The 20,045-nt window shown below is 49.6% G+C and overlaps 1 protein-coding gene across 1 annotated transcript in view; it reads left to right on the forward strand.

Annotated features, from left to right (window-relative positions):
- The window catches only part of GRM4 (glutamate metabotropic receptor 4), a 175,380-nt gene that overhangs the window by 142,413 nt on the left and 12,922 nt on the right, over nt 1–20,045 (forward strand). Inside the window, exons 7-8 of the mRNA XM_074977251.1 lie at nt 1,037–1,173; nt 10,703–11,638. Coding sequence (XP_074833352.1) covers nt 1,037–1,173; nt 10,703–11,638 — 1,073 coding nt within the window. The remainder of the gene's footprint in view (nt 1–1,036; nt 1,174–10,702; nt 11,639–20,045) is intronic.

Consider the following 20,045-nt stretch of genomic DNA (forward strand, 5'->3'; position numbering starts at 1 on the left):
ATATCCCTGTCTCTGGAGGGTTTTAAAAACAGGTTGAATAAACCCATGTCAAGGATGCTCTAGGTCAGTGGTTCCCAACCTTGTCACTAGTACAGACCCCCAATCACCCTCCAGACCATTTGTAGACCCCCCCGTGAAAGCCAATTCTAGCTACTATGTACACATCATTGAATAGGAAAGGAAACCACGATGTAGATTTTCAGTCAGCAATTGATAACATTATTGGAAGATATTTAATTTAAAAATAATAGATCGTAACTTTACAATTTATATAAAACTTGTTTTCTATGATCGTTTTAATTTACTGTTTGTTTGTTTTCCACGGACCCCCTGCAATGCCCCCACAGACCCCAGGTTTGGAACCACTGAGCTGGTCCTGGCACAATGCAGAGTGCTGGCTGCGGCGACTCCTCAAAGTCCCTTCCAGCCTTACGTTTCTATGATGCAATGAGCATCCGCACAACAGTGAGCTTTTGTTTATGTTACCGCAGGAATGTTTCTCTAATCATCTGATCTCTGCTTAAGAGGATGTTAGCATATTGCAGAGGGAGCCACTTTGTACTCTCCAGGATGTGTTGTTTCTGTGGTTTTATTAAATGGAGTGAAACATCGGTTTACACATAATTATCAAACCCGGCGTTTCTAGCCAAATGTTAATATGAACAAAAATTGGGACAGGTGTGCTCTTTGTTTAGCAGGCAAATGTATTTTTATCCGAGTATTGGATAAAAGGCAAATGAATAGCTAAGTACTTGTTTATCTTCTGTCTCTAAAGGCTGGTGAATTGTCCGGGCAGATTTGCAAACTTGACTTATTTTTTTTAATTGTATTTATCAAAAGTCGCCAGAACCCATGACACTGGGAAGAGACCAAGGTAGAAGAAAATAGCCTAAGGACCCAATGGAAGTTAATGGCAAAGATCTCATTGACCTTAGTAGGAGCTGAATTGGATACTGCCCTGGACAGATCAGACACGACTCATCATTGGAGGGGAGATTGCTTTACACTCTGACATTGCAACCTTTCTGTCTTGCAGGCATTGCTGGGACACCGGTGACATTTAATGAGAATGGAGATGCACCTGGCCGTTATGACATCTACCAATACCAGATCAAAAACTCCACCGCTGAGTACAAAGTCATTGGGCAGTGGACCGACCACCTGCACTTGAATGTAAGAGCCTGAACTGATTTTTGCATTTGTCTGTGGAGACGATCCCAGTATAGAGACAGCTTTATCCCTGCCTCCGGAAAGCCTTCATTAGGGAGCACTGTTTTGCACTCGTCGAAGAGCGGTGCTGCTTTAAAGGAACGGGGAATTCCAAAACTAACTACAACAAATTACACTAGTCCATGTTAACCATTCCCAGCCTGTGCTTGAAACACCGTTAAGGTACATTGCACTCCCCAACAAACAAGCAAACCCTACATAAATGGAGCATTATTAACTTTCCAAATAAGCACTCGAAACAGGAAATGCCAGAGTGGAAGTTGCTGATGCTACCTTAATTCAACCCTCTTGTGTGTTTGCATCATGATACTGTGTTTAATTACATGGTGCCATGCTACTTTTTCCACTCCTATTTTCATTACAAAGGTTTATAACTTGGCAAAAAACAGGCTGATTATATCCCATGGATTGTGAAAGGCCATCTTCGATACATAGACCATCCCTCTGTCTCATTGCAAATCCTTCCTCTCAAGCAGGGGTTGCTAGAAATTGTCAGAGAAAAGGTTGCCACAGTTTTCCAGTGTGGGGCAATCGAGTTAGTTTTAGTCTTGTCCTGGGCTTTGGGGCTCATATTTCATTCACTGTGGCTCACAGCTTGGTCTGTATTGGGTCTTTGAATGGAGACTAATGGAGCCAATGATTTCTTCCTGTAGCCTTTGCCATCTTTCACCCCAGAGGTGGCCGCAGTTCAGTGTGAGGTGAAATTGTCCCTTTACGGTCTGTAAAGTTATTTGTGTGCTTTGGTATTGTGGGTTGCTTGGTGATATATTCATACAATCCACTAGCCAATCATTGCAGCCAGAAATAGGGTTTCAGGAAACAATTTTAATCTTTTTTTCTCCTGTTTTTCACACGCGAGTATATCCAGCAACGCTACAAGGAGAGCTGAGCAGCAAAAAGTTTTAAATTATTTCTCATTTGCACAAAAAGTCAAAATCTTGACAATTTTCATCAACTGATAATGCAAAACAAAATTGGGTGGAGTTGGTAGGAAACATTTGATTGCATTTTGCTTTTTATTCTTTTCTTTTAACATAAAATTTCCAAGGACAAGTCATTTCCGAAGGAAAAATGGAACTTATTTTATTTTGAAGAATGCCTGAACAAGCATTTCAACTATTTTAAATCTGCTTTTTTCCCCTTTTCAAAACAGGTAATTAGTGGAAACTGATGCTTTCCCCACAACCAGTTTCAGCTTTGATGAATCAGTATTCATCAGGAGGGTTGCAAAATCTCTCCCTACAGTTTCAGATGGGCATGTCCTTGGGGAGGTTAGAACCCTCTGCTGCTTGTGTGGCTGCATCTTGCAATCTATTTTTAGCATGTTGATTCAATCAGAGCTAGCACGGGTATGTCTCCTTGAGCAGGAGATCACACACCCAGCTTAGAAAGTACGCATAACCCAAGTGAGGCCAGGTGTGCACTAGAACTATGGCAACTGCATAGCTGGAATTAACTTACCTACGATCAAACCACCTGTCTGTCCTCACTGAGGGAGGTCAACGTGAGAAACTCTCCCATCGACATCTTTTACTCCTCATGAGATTGAGGAGTGCAGGGGTCAACTCCTGATAATTCACTTCCATTAGGTGCACAAAATTGAACCTCAGAAGATCAACCCTGACAAGTTCCCTGAGTAGCATGGGTAGTCCAGCAGTGTAATTACAGTGGGGGCAAAGGTGGATATTGTGCCTAAACTGCAAGTGTCATGCGGGTGTGGAATATACTCTCCCACACCAACACGTGGCTCTGTCTGGACCTGCCCCTCCAACTACACAAGGTAATTACACCCGTGGGGTAGTCAGTCCTTCTACTGATCATAAGAGAAGAGTCACAAGTATGGCTTCTGACCCTCCAACACTGAAGGCTCAAAAGAGAAGATGCTCAACCCATCTTGTGGGACTAATGGCCTGCCTAGCGTCTGAGATGTCTTGAGGCTATGCCCATGGGAGCCTATTAGCCCTCCATTACTGCAGAGAGAATTTGGGCCTGAGAGCTTCACAGATTTCTGTGATGGTGAGCAGACAGCTGCATTCTGGGAGAGGAGTGAACTACCATTGCCATTCTGGGGCCCTGAAGTCTTACCGATCTTAGGGCTCATTTACTTTGGGGATTTAGTCCACAGCAGGTTTGATGAGAATCAGCACATGCGCATGCTGCACTAGCTGTGTACGCAAAGGCTGGTGTGCCCTCCTATCAAGGCATGTCATTCTGTGCCCACAGCAGCAGTTTGCTGCAGATTCAGGGCATGGCTTTCTTGGAGGGTACCCCCGGGTGCTTTGCCTCCCTGCTGAGCAGTGTGCACGCTGGGATTTTTCTCGCACGGTGGGATGCATAGGGTGATTTCAGGTTTATAAAAAAAATCCCATGATTCATCCGTGTCCACTTGGTATTTCCTTTCTTGGCATGAGGGAAGGGACTAGCACCATTTTTGAAGTTCTGCTGGCCCACGTGGACCCAAGAATGTTCTCTGTGCTGGCAACCTGGAATATGCTGTGGTCACTTTGACTACTGAAACTGGATGCATTGAGCTTTGGACTTTGCCCACTGAACCTGTGACCTGTTGGTATCCCAGGAGCAGCACCTCCACCAGCAGGTGGTTTTCCAATGATGGTGGACCCAGGACAAGGATGAGGAAGAAGCGATGACATCAAGCAAGTGATAGTACAGGACTGATTCCTGGAGCAGCTTGATAGCATGAGGTGGGACTTCGGCACTTGGCGAGCCAGTGAAGATTGTTGGGAAAAGTTTGTTCTGAGCTAACAAGAAGTTGAGAGAATTTCAGAATGGAGAAGGCAACTCTGTGGGAGATATGCGCTAAACTAACTGCAGCGGTGGCCCGACATGCAGTGCTGGTACCTGTGGAAAAGTGGGTCATCTTTGGCATCTGGAAGCTGGCCACCCCCAGAGCAGCTGGCTTATAGTGAACCAGCATGGTGTGGGGAGATTGATCGTTGGTGATATTGTCACACAGGCATGTGATGCCGGGAAAAGGCACTGTTTGAGGCTTGGTAAGCACAGTAGTTTGTTGATGGCTTTGTGTACACTTCCCAAACTGTACTGGTGCACCCGATGAGACCTAAATGCCTATTGTTTGCTCTCCTCCACTTAGGATTCAGAATCATAAACACAAAAGGGTGTTTCTTCATGGTGCTTCAGAGGCTGGTTGCCCAGCATAGCAAACTGGAGGTCAGGTAGGATGGTCTACAAGGGACCACAATCCTAGGGCTTTTTGGAGCTCAGTTTAATTTGCCTTTATGGAGAAAGGGTTGTTGACCTCAGGACCACTACAGACATAAATGGCATGGTTGTTTCCTCTGGTTTACCCTCTGCTTCCCTGGCTAATCAAGCCATTTGGTGGTTGCTTGGACAGAAGGAATGAACCGTGTAACTACTGCCTCAGTAAGTGCAGAATGGAAGGACGAGTGTGCATCTGATAGCTGGACAAGGAGACAGAGTTGTCAGGGGAATAGTTTGGAAGCGGCAGAACAAACAGACTTTTCACAGCAACACAGCGTGTTCTGCACAATATTGGTGAGGATAAGGTGGAGAGCCTTAGTGATGGGTGGGAGGCTCGGATGCAGGTAGTAAGCATCCAATACAAAATACAAGCAGTTGGGGCAATACTTTTGGGTTCCTGTTGCTCTTATTCTGTGTCTCAGGCCTGAGACTGTGCAGTGGTACATTCTGCTGTTAACAGAAGGGGAGTGAAGGGTGGGGGAAGAACTGGAAGTTTGAGCAGTTAGTTGTTTGAGTGGTGGGAATGCAACCTCGTGACACTCCCTATGGCATCCTGTGTCTGCCCATGAGGTGTTGCAAACCTTATGAATCAGTGCAAACTTCAGGCCTTTCGGTGGAAAAGGAACAGTCAGTGGCCTATGAAAAATGTTTTCAAGCTTTTCATTATTAAACAATCTATTATGTCAGAAAGAGAAATGAACCTTGAACTGCAGTGATAATAAAACAACGGCTTTTAATTATTAAATGCCACGTTAAAAAGCATTCTACTCTCTAGTGACAAGGGACCATTTCATTAAACCAGCCGCAAAACAGAGCAGCACGGAACAGGGCATAATGCAGGGGAAGGAGTGGGGAGCTAAAGTCAAAGGTGAGTGTGCTTACTTGGGCTCTGCCTCTCCTGGCTTGTGGGCCTTCTGGAGCAGTGTGCTGAGTGCTGAGTCCTGGTATTAGTTTATTGGGGCAGGAGAGGGCTCAGGAGAGGTGAGGTCCAAGCTGACATAGGTCTGAGCACGCTGGGTTAAAGACCGTGAAGGGACTGGCCTCTAGGAGCACAGTTTGGTGGCACGGTAAGATATGTTGCTGTTGCTGTTGCTGCTGCTGCCAGTGGCCAGTATTGCTGAGGGGCTGTGTACCGTGGCCAGGTGCTGCTTTGCAGCACTCCAGTGCTTGCTGCCTGAATAGTGATAGCAACACATGTGGCAGCTGAGCATTTTAGGTGTGTTTCACTTCCAGAAGTTACTTCTCCATCTCCCATTCTCTTCCCGTGCTGTCATTGGCCATAATGGTGCTTTCCCTGTCAACTGCCCTGGGCTGACAGCCACTCTGGGCCCGGAGGCAAGGTGGGAGGTGCCATGCCCATGGAAGAGGCAGGGTCAAGACCAGAAAGGGGCAGGACCTAGGGCAATCAGGCTTGATTATGGTGCTGCCCCCACACTCCCGGCCGAGTGGAGCGGCACTGCCATGGTACTTGAAGGGGGCCCGGAGCTCTGGTCATCTCTGTGGATGAAATAGCAGCAGCGGCTGCCGGAGCTCTGAGCCCCTTTGAAACACCAGGCCCTGGAGCAACTTCCCCCTTTGCTCCCTCCATCAGCGGGCCTCAGCTGTGCCGTGATGTCTGTGAACATTTCATCAGGAGAGTCCCCTTCCTGGCTGCTGCCCAGACACTAGCCATGAATGGCCCCAGTCCTTGGTGATTTAGCCAGGAGAGGTGTTGGGGCTGTGGGAGCAGTAAATAAATCACAAGTTGCTATTCTGCGGTTGCAGTTGTGTGTGGAGAATTATTTTTGTTTCTAGTTTTCTCTTTATTTCCCTCAGATTCTTCCTAGGCCTAGGGGAGCCTCAGAGATGTTAAATGGTGCATGCTTTGGGATTTTTGTCCGTTTGGCTTTGCCATTGCTTCTTGGAGGCTGAGGGAGGGGGATGTACTGGGATTAGGGTTGGGAATTGTATTCCTAGGTCGGTTTTTCCTTGGAGGTGCTTATATTGCTGTGCTGACTCTGAATGACACACTGAGGCAGGTGACTAGCACTGGGCTTACACTAGCCCTCTGTTGACCCACCAACATTGAATTAAGTGCTTCACCTCTCATGGAGATGAAGCACAGAAGTTGGTTTACAGGCTACTTCAGTCAGCAGAAGGAAGCTGGTAGTGTAGACACATACATTAGCAGGGCAACTTAAGAGAGCTTTCACCAACTCAGTCTGCAATGCAGATCAGGCCTAAGAGTCAAAGAATGGCCTTATTTAAGAAGATGAAGGACCAACCTGTCCAGTTCTGGGCACCACATTTCAGAAAAGAGGTTGAGACGTTGAAGAAGGTCTGGAGAAGAGCAAGAAAAATTATTAAAGATCTAGAAAACATGACTTATGAGGGAAGACTAGAAGAATTGGGTTTGTTTAGTTTGGAAAAGAGAAGACTGAGGGGAGACATGATAGCAGTTTTCAAGTACCTAACTGTCATGGTGGTTAAAATTGATTAAATGGCCTAGGCAGGTTGTGAAATCTCCATCAGTGGCAATATTTAAGAGCAAGTACAATAAACATCTATCAAGGATGATCTAGGTGGTGCCTGGTCCTGCTGTGAGGGCAGGGAACTGGGCTTGTTGACCTCTTGAGGTCCCTTCCAGTTCTAGTATGCAGTAAGCCTACCTTAAAGGGTGTTACAAGGAGGAGGGAGAAGAATTATTATCCCTAACTTCTGAGGCAAGGACATAAAGTAATGGGCTTAAATTACATCAAGGAAGATTTAGACTGGACATTAGGAAGAACCTCCTAACCGTCAGGTGGTTAAGCATTGGAATAAATTACCTAGGGAGGTTGCGAAATCTCCATCGTTGGCAGTATTTGACAGAAACTCTGTCAGGGATTATCTAGATCAGTGTTTCCCAAAGTGTGGTACATGTAACATGGGTGGTACACAAAAGAATTTCAAGCGGTATGTGGCAGAAAATAAATGATGGAAAATCAGGCGCTGAGGACTGGGACAGCACTGGGAGAGACATATGCTGATAAGGCTGAAGTCCCAAAAGGGGTATGCAAATGTTTTAAGTTTGGGAAACCCTTGTCTAGGTGGTGTTTTGGTCCTGCTGTGAGTGCAGGGGACTGGGCTTGATGATCTCTCAAGGTCCCGTCTAGTTCTTGTACACTAACCAACAAGATATGCTGGATTTTATTCCCCAAGATGGTCCTCCGAGAAGTACTGCAGGAGTGGTCAGGAGTCTGGAGTTTTCTGGAGGAATGGCTGTGCCTTTGGCCCTCTATGTCTAGACAAAAATGGAGAATTTTTTCAGCCTCAGATTTTGCTTGATTGCCTGCAGACAGGAGGAAAATGCAGAGGAAAAACAGATAGTCTTTTGCAGTCATTGCCTGCAGCATTCACTGTTCCCAGTCTTTCTGTATGTAAGCCTGTGAAAAGCCATTAAGAGCTTTTTCTATCCCCAGAGCAAAGCAGCTTCACTGTAAGAATGCACTGTTGCAAGGTATTTCTACCTCCGTGGCAAGCGGTACTCTCCAGAGCTTTTCAGGCTTGCAGTGCCTGTGTCTGGCACTAGCCAAGCTTCTTTGGCCATAACCACTGGGGTTTTTCACACCAATGGGGTGCTTCCACTGTGTGAATCTGGTGCAGGTGGCAATGAGGTAGATACTGCAGCAGTGCCATGCTGCTGGCCACCATTTCAACCTGACAACCAGGGTTTGCCAGGGGACAGGCATTTTCTGGGCAGGACAACTGAGGGAAAAGGATAGAAGATAAGGTCTGGGCCCGTGCTCTCTCAAAACCGTCAATAGTTGGGACTTTAGCATCAGATGGAGGCAGAGGTTCTGGCTGGTGCAGTTGCCTTTTTGGAAAGCGGTACCTGAACAGAAAGCATGGCCTAAGGGAGGGCCATACGTCAAAGGCTTCTAGTTCACACCTGCTTACGATAGTGGCGGCCGTGGGGCCCCTGGAACGGAGGCGAGCACCATGGGATGACGCCGCCATCATCATCACCAATTACCTTTTTAAAAACAGTGCACTATGTAAAAAGAAAAATAAAATGAAATAAAAATGTGCACGCCGAGGTACCCTCCCTAGGATCAGGCTCCTCAGTCCCACTCTGAGCTGTGCTGCTGGGGTGTCGGGGTTGACTGCTGCAGGGTAGAAATGGGGCAGGGGACTAGACCTGATGACCTCTTGAGGTCCCTTCCAGTACCAGTGTCCTATGATTCCACATGGCTGGTGTCACAGTGCTTGGTCTGGGGAGGTCTCTGCAATGGCCTCTGTAGCCTGCTCACAGTCAAGGAGGGGGGCTTCTTCCTTGTCTGGATCAGTGAGGGGCCAATCCACCTCACTACAGTTGCATCTGGGGGATCAGAGTTAACCCAGGCTCAGGCCTGTGATCAGGCCAGGTAACCAGTCAGATGGGCCCAGTCCCTCTCTAGGTGGGGCAGCCAGTAGTTCACAATATAAGCTCAGACTGTAGTACAGGGTGGGGCCGCAAATGGCTGGATCTCCTAGCAGGGCAGAGGGACAACAATAGTGAGAGGGGGAAGCTGCCACCCACAGATTAGGAGTGGTGGTGGCAGAGGGGAGGGACGGAGACCCGTCCACTTCACCGCGTCCCGGCCTAGAGCCCTACCAATGGCAGAGGAGTCCACTGCTGTGGCCAGCTGGGCTCCAGACCTCATCACAGTGACTCAGCCATCCCTGGGCCACTTCTAAACTCCCCCTCAGCTCATACTTCACTGGGTAGCAGATGAAGTTCCACTGGGTTTGGGTAGAGTGGGGTCTCTGTTCTGGCTGGTAGCTCCTCCTCGATGTGGTCGAGCTGTGGGCCTCACGGTCCGGGCCAGTCTTCAGCTTCTTGCAGGGCTAGGTCAGCCTCCCAGCCTGGGAGCTCAGGGTCAGCATCTGGCTCCTCCACCAGGTGACTGCCAGGTGCAGGGCTCTGCCCACTAGTGCTCATGGACTGGTTCTTCCCCCTCTGCATCAGTGAGGGGCCAATCCACCTTACTACAGCCTCCTTTGACTCATCCGCCAATGAGTCTTGCTAGTCATCCTAGTAGTCGACTGCAGGCATTCTTGGGCAGAGCCTTCACTATCTACCTGGCTTGGGTGGTCACATAATCATGTAGAGTTGTCCAGATCTTCAAAAAAAAAAAAAAAAAAAAAAAAGGACCTGTTAGATGTCCTCTGCTGGACTTTTTCATGCCATCTCTTGTTTTAATGTACGTTGTTCTGAGCTGCTTGCTCTGCATCTGTTCAGCATCCTGGTCTTAGCCCTTCATTGTTCTCTGGCCAACAGCGTCCATCCACCAAAATGGTCTTTATTCCAGCACCTGACACGAGAGCTTCCGGCAGTAATGCTTCTCCTTAGCTGGCAATAAGATCCAGGGTCTTGGTATGGTTCCATGCCACCACTCAAGACGTGTTCTAGGGCTTCGGGGGTGATATCATGGTTGTCATAATTTTTTTGAATCCAAGAACCAATGGACAAAGTGTGGCCTCGCCCCATCATACACATCAGGAAGGGAACATCTGGTCAACTTGACCCTGGAGTAGGTGACCTACGAAGCACTGCCAGGTCGCTGGTGAGAGACTGCTGAAGTAGTTTGCAGAGGCAAAGAGGGCATGCAAGTGATAGAGCAGCCTAATGCCGCGTGCCACAGAATTCGTTCACTTTGCACACGTCTCCGGAATTCTTGATGAATAAGGAGTTGGTGCACTGCAGTGCAGTGTTGATTGTATGCAAATGCCAAATCGCAATAACGGGGCTTCAGCCGGGTTAAACTCCCCAAGTTGACAAGCCCTTAGGCTACCACTGAGGTTGGGGAAGCTCAGCATGAAGCCGCAACACATGCTTGTCCTCATGAAGCAAGTGTGTGCGTAAGAGATGAAGACAGAACAGGAGCAAGCATAGGCAGGAATGCAGGTCAGGAAACAGGTGTGTTGGCAGAACTGCGGCATGTGGGGGTCTGTGAGGTGGGGGGGCTAGAATGGAGTAATGGGGCACTGGAAGTGGGGGGACTGGTAGAGCTGGGAGGAAGGCGTGTAGGACCTGACTAGCGGGGGGGTACTGCAGCGCAATGGGAGAGACCAGCAGTGGGTGGCAGGTCAGGAATGAGGTGCATCATTGAGCCACAGGAAGCAAGCTCCCGCAGTCGGGAGGGAGCCCGTGCAACCAGCCCCTCGTGCACCAATGCAATGCCCAGCCTGAGTTCTCTGTTGCTCAGGCCTCTCCTCTCTCTTCCCACAGATCGAGCGCATGCACTGGCCCGGGGCGGACCATCAGCTCCCCAGCTCGATCTGCAGCCTGCCCTGCCAACCAGGCGAGAGGAAGAAGCTGGTGAAGGGCATCCCATGCTGCTGGCACTGTGAGCGCTGCGACGGGTACCAGTACCAGCTGGACGAGTTCCACTGCAAGATGTGCCGCTTCAACGAGCGCCCCAATGAGAACCACACGGGCTGCATGCCCATCCCCATCGTCAAGCTGGAGTGGAGCTCGCCCTGGGCCGTGGTGCCTGTCTTCATTGCCATTGCAGGCATCCTGGCCACCCTCTTCGTGGTGGTGACCTTTGTGCGCTACAACGACACGCCCATCGTCAAGGCCTCGGGGCGGGAGCTCAGCTACGTGCTGCTGACTGGCATTTTCCTCTGCTACGCCACCACCTTCCTGATGATTGCCGAGCCTGACATGGGCACCTGCTCGCTGCGGCGCATCTTCCTGGGGCTGGGCATGAGCATCAGCTATGCCGCCCTGCTCACCAAGACCAACCGCATCTACCGCATCTTCGAGCAGGGCAAAAAGTCGGTCAGCGCCCCACGCTTCATCAGCCCTGCCTCCCAGCTGGTCATCACCTTCAGCCTCATCTCCCTGCAGCTGATGGGCGTCTGCATCTGGTTCATCGTGGACCCTTCCCACTCCATCATTGACTATGAGGACCAGCGGACTACGGACCCCCTCTTTGCCCGGGGGATCCTCAAGTGTGACATTTCTGACCTGTCCCTCATCTGTTTGCTCGGGTACAGCATGCTCCTCATGGTGACGTGCACGGTGTACGCCATTAAGACCCGTGGGGTTCCGGAGACCTTTAACGAAGCCAAACCCATCGGCTTCACCATGTACACCACCTGCATCGTCTGGTTAGCTTTCATCCCCATATTTTTTGGGACATCGCAGTCGGCGGAAAAGGTAAGCGGGAAGCAGCGGGGGAAGCCTGGGGGTTTGGTTCATGCACCATCTCCTCCGCTTTGCTGCATAAGAACAGGCAGTGGGCAGTGTGTGTCCCCCTAATATTTTTCCATCTGTGGGTGGAATAAATGTTGTTATGTGCACTAAGGCATGTGCAGACGTGAACCACCAGTAGAAACACTGGTGCCGGCTGTGAGCAGCTGTGGGCGCTCTGATAATCAGCTGGGTGTCACTGAATCTCTCCTGGGCAGCCGCCCAAGTGCTCAGCTTACAGGGAACCCTGCCATGGGGGAGCAGCAAGTCAAGAGCAAGGTGTGATGGTTCCCTGTGAATCCTTTGGATTCAGATCCCTGTGGCCAATGGAGTTCCCTCCTCACCTTTGCTGCCTCTGCCCCTTGCTGCCTTTCACTCCGTCTTTCTTGTGCTCTTCTTTCACTGCCCCCCATTTTTCTTTCTCCCTGGGTGTCTCATTACCTCTCCTCCCCAGCTGTCTCTCTCCCCCTGCAGTCTCCTCCCCTCCAGACCAGGCCACGGTGACAGGCAGGCAGGGTGGCTCCGACTGGGCTGTGCTTGCTGAAGTTGTCCTGGCCCAGGATGCAGAGAGTCTGACAGAGGCTGAGGGAGAGAGCCAGGCATAGTTCCCTCTGGTACCTGAAGATTCCTACTTCCACATGCCCCCTGTGATTGAAGATATCCGAACCCTCTCTCCCACCTGAGCATCTCCACAAAACTGGAGTCTGGCTGCTGTTGGCACCATTCCCGAATGTGCAGACAAGGTGGGCACAGGTGGGAGATCTCTGGGATGGGTGAGGGCTGTGCCACATTGGCGGTGCCCATAGCAAACCTAGCTGTCCTAGCACTGACCAGAACCCACTGCACATGCGCCCCGCACCCAACAATACAGGCCCTCTGATGGCTTGGAGCTTGTCTGCTTCCATAGGCCACTGGTGAATGTGTGTTAAAGAGCCCCCTTGCCTCAGATTTGATGGCCACCATCTTGGCTTATGCACTGGGAACCTCTGAGGCTAGAAGAATGAGTTGCTACAGCCTGAGTGAAAGCACTCTCCCTGGGGCTGTAGCAGACTTTTATCCTCTGAGGGTCAGGCACCACGGGGGACACTTGCCATTAACTTAGACTGTGACTTCACTTGTCCTCCCTGCACTCCTGCATAGGCTGTCAATTAGAGGCCACATCCTGCATGGCACTGAGCACCCAGCTCCTGAGTATGCCTCTCGGGAGTGACTCAGCATCTCCCTGAGGGTTGTTAATGTCCCCAGTGCTGAGAAATGGGATATCCCACACCAGGGGCTGCTTCCAAAGCTCCAACCAAAAGCTGCTGGGGACCATGTGTTCTGGCAGCCCAGTGCTGCCTCAGCCCTGGAGTAACGTCATTTATGGAAACTTCTGGGGATGCCGGGTGTCTGTCCACGGTGACTGTATCCCCAAGCTGGGTTTAACGTCTCCAGCTGAGAACGGAGCCGTACCCTGAGTGGCTTTCCTGAGGTCACACCAGGAGTCAGTGGCAAGGCTGGGAGCAGAACCTGGATCTAATCCCTCCTCACTCCTCTGCCTTAACCATAATAACCCCCCACCCCACTCCCGCTTTTGCTCTCTGCCCTCTGCTGCCATTCACCTTCTCTTCTCTTTGCTCCTGCTCCGACTTCCATGCCATCAGCACCACCATCAGCTCACTGGAGAGTTTCAAGGCACAGTGTGCACCTGGGATGTGTGCCAGGCCACTAACAATGCTCTGTGTCTGCAGCGTTGCCAGTCGAGTGCCTGTGCCGAGCAGTAAAGTCACTCACTCAAAATCAGAGACGCTGTGTGGCAGTGATGTTCTCAATGTTACCAGCCCATGAGATCTGGGGAGGGAGACAAAAAGAAGGGGAAAAGGAGCCCCTTGAAGCTTCCCCCGGCTCCTTGAACTTTGCCGCTTCTCTCTCGATTACTGGGTTGCTGTGATTTTAATTAACATCGGCGTGTTGTGGCAACGCAGGTGCCAGTGACAGATTCCTCTGCTTGGCTGTGGGAGGGGAGAGAGCGCGTCTTGTAGCAGGGAACAGAGTGAGTGGAAAGCATAGGCCTCCTGCTCCAAGCACGCTCCCTCCCAGGCCTTGTCTTCAGCAGCAAATTAGGTGGTGTCAAGCCATGACCCCAAGGAGTCCGGCTGAATAACATGATGTTAAAGGCAACAGTGTAGACCAGGCTTGCCAGTGAGTTGGGGCCAAAGGAGGCAGCTGCCCTGGAGTCTGGTGAATTAATAGGGCCCTGGTGCTCTTGGCCACTGCTACCTCTGCAGCTGCAGCGACCAAAGCTCCAGGCCCTTTAACTCCCTGCATGCACCCTGTAGCCCTGAAGGGTTGGCTGGAGAAAGCTAGCCTTCAGCCCCCCACCTTTCTCACGGAGGCCTTGCCCCGCTTCTGCCTGGGGCTCCACCCTTCCACCGATGCCCAACCCCCTCCAAGAGGGTCTGGGGCCACCTCCCCGCAAGGGCCCAACAAAGTCTCTTTTTAGATCTGGTGTAGGCAGGCACAAGCAGGTTTAGATCCTCAGCTGTAATATAGAACAGTGGTTTTCAACCAGTGTGCTCCGGCACACTCGTGTGCTGTGAGAACTAGCCAAGTATGCCAGGGGCCATGAAATTTCATCAGTTTCCCTGGCATGGGAGGAGGAGGAGAATTAGCAACCCCATGCCAGCTGGGGCTCAAACACCAAGAGTTCCTCCCTCCCCCGCCGCAGTGGTTTTTTGCAGAGCCCCCAGGAGGGGAAATACCAACCCCGCTGGACCCCATTTGCACTGGGAGGCATCGGAAATGTGGTTTGCCGGCCTGAATGAGCCGGTGGGGAGCCTGCCCCCATGCCCTGCTGGGGGAGGCAGAGAGGGCAGGAGCCTGTTAAACTGGGAGGCAGTTTAAATGTCCCATCCCAGCTCCAATGGGCTAGCAGGGAGGGGAGCCTACTTTCCGGAGCTACCACCCCACCCACGAAGAATCAAGTAACTGCTTAAATTGTCAGTGGTTGCTTGTTTACTCGACATCCCTAGCGTGATGGTGGGCAGAGCAGGAAAATGCCTTTTGATCCTTGTTTAGCTTGTTGGATGCACTGCTGTACTGCAAACCTATCCACTAAGACTGCAACTATAGTGAATGTAGGTAAATGTGATGTTTATGAGCAATCGATTCAGCTGAAAAAAGGGGGTGTGCTGTGGAACCATTTGTTTCGTTGAAGTGTGCTGAACAGGTTGGGAACCACTGATGAAGCCAGACCAGGCTTGGGAAGGAGTGTGGCTACTGCAGAGTCTCATTCATCACAAAAATGTGGCTTGCTTCAAATATTCTGCTCCGTCCATCCTGGGGGAGATGATCTAAGCCTGGTTGTTCATCTTTAACTTCAGTCCTATGAGGTCCTGCAATAACCAGCGGTTATTTACATCACTGGGCAGCAGGGTTCCCTGCAGCTGAGTGCTTGGGCGGCTGTCCAGGAGAGATTCAGGTACCACCTAGCTGATTAGCAGAGTTCCCTCAGCCACTCACAGTGGGTAGCGTGTGTTTTCTATTGGTGGTGCACATCCACTCGTGCACATAACAAAATTTATTCTGCCCATGGCTGGAAAAAATTAGCACGAACCCTGCTGAGCAGTACTGGAGTTTGTCATACAGAGGGAGGCATATAAAGGAGGCATGGATCTGTTTCCATGTTACCCTTCAAAATACTGGAAACCTAGAACTCTTCACTGGCATGTCACCGTTTCAATAGCAGTGTCTAGGGCTGGGTGTCTATTATCCTTGAGAAATGTCACGGTGCGAGCGGTGTGGGTGCAAGATGCTATCAGCATTCAAAAAATGAGATTCAGATTGTAATTATCTGTCTGTCTATCTAGGCACTTGTCTGTCTCCCTGTGGCATCTGTTGTTGACATCTGTATGGGGTCTGGTTGGCTGTTCGAGGAGTCTCTCTGTATTTACAGTATCTATTGAAAAAATCTATAAGTAAAGTCAGCCAGCTGACTAAATATCTGAGGTGTGTGTGTGTGTGTGTGTGTGTGTATGGATAATATAGTAGCTGTATGTCTTAGGTTTCCATCTTTGGTGGGTGTCCTTACAGAGGCGGCCTTATGGTGGGTGGCTAGTATTATAGTAGCTGTACACGTAAGGTTTCTGTCTATGGTGGCATCTGCCTGGATGTCTGTCTACTGCTTCTGTGGATGACTTTTGTACAGTATCCATCTCTCTATGGCATCTCTGTGTTTCTCTATTGATAGTATCAACTTTCTGACAGTAAATGGTCTCAGAGGGTAGCCACATTAGTCTGTAGCTTCATAAATGACAAGCAGTCCTGTAGCATCTTAAAGACTAATGCATTTTTTAGGGCATGAGTTTTTGTGGGTAAGACATACTTCTTCAGGTGATTATTTCTTCTAGTTGTCAGTTGCAAAGAAACTTCCTTGGCAGATGAATTGGGATCAGAGGCCTGAATTTGAAAAAAACAAAAAAAAAAACTCTGTCAATGGAGACGACCCAAATTCCCTCACTCAGCCAGAAGAGATGTTCCATTTTGAAGTTAGCACCACTAATGCACCCTGCCCCCACCCCTTGCTGTCTGGGACAATGGACTTTCTTTACACTGTTGTCCCTCTAAAATCTGTGGCCGATGGGCCCTTTCCCATCTCACCTCTTTCCCTGTTGGCTGCATTCTTGGATTCCCACTTGCAGTGGTGAAAAGTTCAGTCAGGCTTGGTCTCTTCTTGCTGCCGCCTGTACCTGACAGGATCTCAAGGCCCTTCAGAGGGCGAGGAGCTGGCGGTGGCAGGCAGGGTGTGGTTGGTAATAGATGCAGCCCTGTTCCTCTCATTACATAGCTGTCATGCTTCCTGGTTCTTACTCAGGGACCTCTTGGTCCCCCTCCTCTTTGGCCTCTGCTTTTCTAGCTCCATGTGCCCTTCTGAAGATATTGCACATGCCATGACGTGCAGGGTCCACCCCCTCTGCTGCTTTCTGGGGGTTCCTCACTTGGTCCACTGGCTGTCCTCTGGACAGTGTTGGCACATGCTCTGCAGTCTGCTTCTGCCCCAGCTGTCTTGGTCGAGGAGCACCTGTGCAGGGAGGTATAGCAGCATCTCACGTCCTGGGATTCATTAACAGAAGTATTGTAAGCGAGATACAAGAAGTGATTCTTCTGCTCTGCTCTGTGGCGATTAGACATCAACGGGAGTAGTGTCCCCAGTTCTGGACACCACATTTAAGGAAAAATGTGGAGACATTATAGACGGTCCAGAGAAGAGAAACAAAACTGATTAAAGGTCGCGCAAATGTGACCTGCGGGGGACGATTGAAAGAACTGGGTTTGTTTAGTTTGGAAAAGAGAAGGCTGAGAGGGGGCATGAGAGCAGCTTTCATGTACCTAAAAGGGTGTTACAAGGAGGATGAAGAAAATTATTCTCCTTAGCCTCTGAGGCTAGGATAAGAAACAATGGGCTTACATGGCAGCAAGGGAGGTGTAGGTCGGACATTAGGAACAATGTTCTAACTGTCAGAGGGGTTAAACACTGGAATAAATTGCCTGGGGAGGTTGTGGAATCTCCATCACTGGAGAGATGGAAGAGCAAGTTAGATAGACATTTATCAGGCATGGTCTAGATAGTGCTTAGTGCTGCCATGAGTGCAGCGGGCTGGACTTGGTGGCCTTTCGAAGTCCCATCTAGGTCTAGTATTCTAAGATTTCATATTCCGTGGCAGGTCCTGGAAGGCCTGGACATTAGAACCTGTTACATCAAGTAAGAAGCGTGCTAGCTCTGGACATTGGGCTTTTCCTTGCAGCCCTTTTGAACCCTGTCATGAGCGCTTAAACAGCGATCCTTTTTCTCTGGTGAGTGCAATTAAACCTGCCACCTGGAGAGACAGCCCCTGCCCAGGCACTAGAGCTTGCAGATGAACTCAGACCCTACGTGACAACATTCCATCGTCAGGTAGCCAGAGATGAGATTTGCTCCCAAGCCGGGCTGCGCTGGTTAAAAGTGGGAAGGAGAATAAAAGGAAATAAATGGAGCCTTTAGCAGCATTTCCATTTTGATGAGCTGGCAGGGGAGAGACTAACAAGAAAGCAGGTTTCTTAAGAAATTATTGCAAAACAAAAGCTCCCTTAAAGCTGCCTTAATGTGCTCGGCACACTGTGGGTAATAAAGATGGAAATGATAATGATTGTAGATTATGCGCAAGGTTGCTCACCTCCTCGGTGCAGCTTGTCATGGGATAATTTAGGGCTGCCAAAAGCTGGCTGTCAAGTAGCAATTCGACAATAAGGCTTGACTCCCTTTAGGGGCTGGGAGCGGGCAGGGTGCCTCAGCTCTCTGGCTGCTAATAAGCTGATTAGAGCCTTGCATGGAGCTGTTCCCAACTCCCTTTGGAGGCAACACAGTCACCCTTCTCATCCAACTGTGCCTGCTTTCTCTGCACCCACTGACCTGCAAGGGGTGAGTTTTCTTTGTGCTGGGGACGGCTGGCTCTGGGACGCACTGGTATGGTAGGTATGGATATTCTACAATGGCTGTATGCCAGGCTTCCATAAGGAGCAGGCTCAGGGGGGCTAAATTGGTATTTCCACAGGAATTAGAGATGACAGAGTTCCTAATTCCCTTAGTTTCCATTTCAAAATCCCAGCTGGAAGGTAGTCAAAATTGGCGTCTCTTTGACAGTCCCTCTCCCTCTCCTGCAGCTTTAATTTCACATCTGAATCAAAGTAGGGGCCAACCTTTGCTTTGCTTCCTAGAGGAAGTGCTTTGAATTTTGGATGCTTCCATGAGTATTTTCAAACATCTGAGAGGTTTGGGTTGCCTCTCTCCCCTGCACCCCCTGTATTGTCAGATTTACCCCAAGGTAGGAGGCCAGGTATAAGTCTGCATCTTTGCTTTGCAGCTGAGGTGGAGAACTCACCTGGACCAGTCTTATACAAGCTCCTGGACGTGACAGCCAGTGACTGGATCCAGCAAAGCTAGGGCAAGAAATGTTAATGAAGCTTCCACCCTTATCCCCTTGGAGTTCTGGTCAGGTGTTGAGTGACAGCCAGCAAATTCTTCTCCCTGGGAGCGTGCTTTTAAAGAATTTCTTTCTTTTTTAACTTTGCATCTGTCTAATAGCACCTGATCCTCAAGCCTCCGCCCCACAGCTCTTAGCTCTGTCCCCCATGACTGCCTGAACCCTTGGGTTCACCCACTGCAGCTGGTGCTTGTTCGTAATAGCAGCAGCTGCGGTATGTCACCTGAGTCCTCTGTCCATCTGTCTGTGGATCCAGGCCTCTGCTGCTTTGCATGCTAAACCAATGTTTATTGAGAATGCTATTTCAACCCTCGGCCTCTATTGCAGGTACAGATGGTGGAACTGGAATCTCCTGATATCAGAGGAGGAAGCTGAGAGAGGGGATGGCTTTGGAATTAAATCTCTGGCCTGGAAGATGGTGGTTCAGTCCTTAGCTCTATCACAGATTCCCTTTGGCACTTGGGTGACATCACTTAATATTCGTATACCACCAGGGATGATAATCCTTCATCTATTCTAGCTATAAGTCACTGGGATAAGGACTGTCTCTTATACTGTATGTATGTATGGCACCTTGCACAGTGGAGCTCTGCTCTTAGGTGTGGCCTCCAGATGCTACCACAACTTGAATAATATAGCCTTGCTTGACCTAAGGATGCCCCTTGAAAATGGCTTAATGTGTATGTTTTCCTACCAGTGACGAAGATTAAACTCTAGATGTTTCCTTAAAGCGCCAGTCCCAAGTCCCAATGGATTTACGTGAGCCAGGCTGCCTCATTGTTCCCTTCTGAAGGAGTCAGATGAGATCTCGGTTTTAACTATTTCCCCCCCTTCCTTACCCTGTGTCTACAACTTTGCATGGAGGCGGCATATTGTTATAACAATCCCCCCAAGACCTTTCTCAAAGGAGCCTTTTATCCCCGCAGATCCCCATGGATTACAGAAATAGCAAGAACAGAGGAGCTAAAGAACTAGACAATTTCCTGTTCCGATAAGGCAGAAGCTGAAGAGCGGAATCATTGTGAATTTCTCTGTTTATCACATTGGCTTTCACGGGCTGAGAGAGGAGGATAAAATGTGGCCACTTGTTTGTTTAGCAAGAGCTCTTGGTGACAGTGAATCATGAAAGAGACTCTCAAGTGGCTTGAACGTATCTCCAGAACCACAAGATAGAATGTCTGGGGGAAGGGGATAGAGGGGAATGAGGCAAAGAATGTGATGGGTGGGTATCAGTGTAAAAGCAGCCAGTGGAGGAATAACTATTGATGTTCCAGTTATTAGCCTTCCTTGCTGAATCTCCCACCATGCCAGCCTTCCTGATGATTTCCCACTGTTTGCACCCATACACACTACATCAGAAGCTGTCCAACTGCTCT

The sequence above is a fragment of the Carettochelys insculpta genome, chromosome 26 (genome assembly GCF_033958435.1).
Source record: "Carettochelys insculpta isolate YL-2023 chromosome 26, ASM3395843v1, whole genome shotgun sequence".
NCBI lineage: Eukaryota > Metazoa > Chordata > Testudines > Carettochelyidae > Carettochelys > Carettochelys insculpta.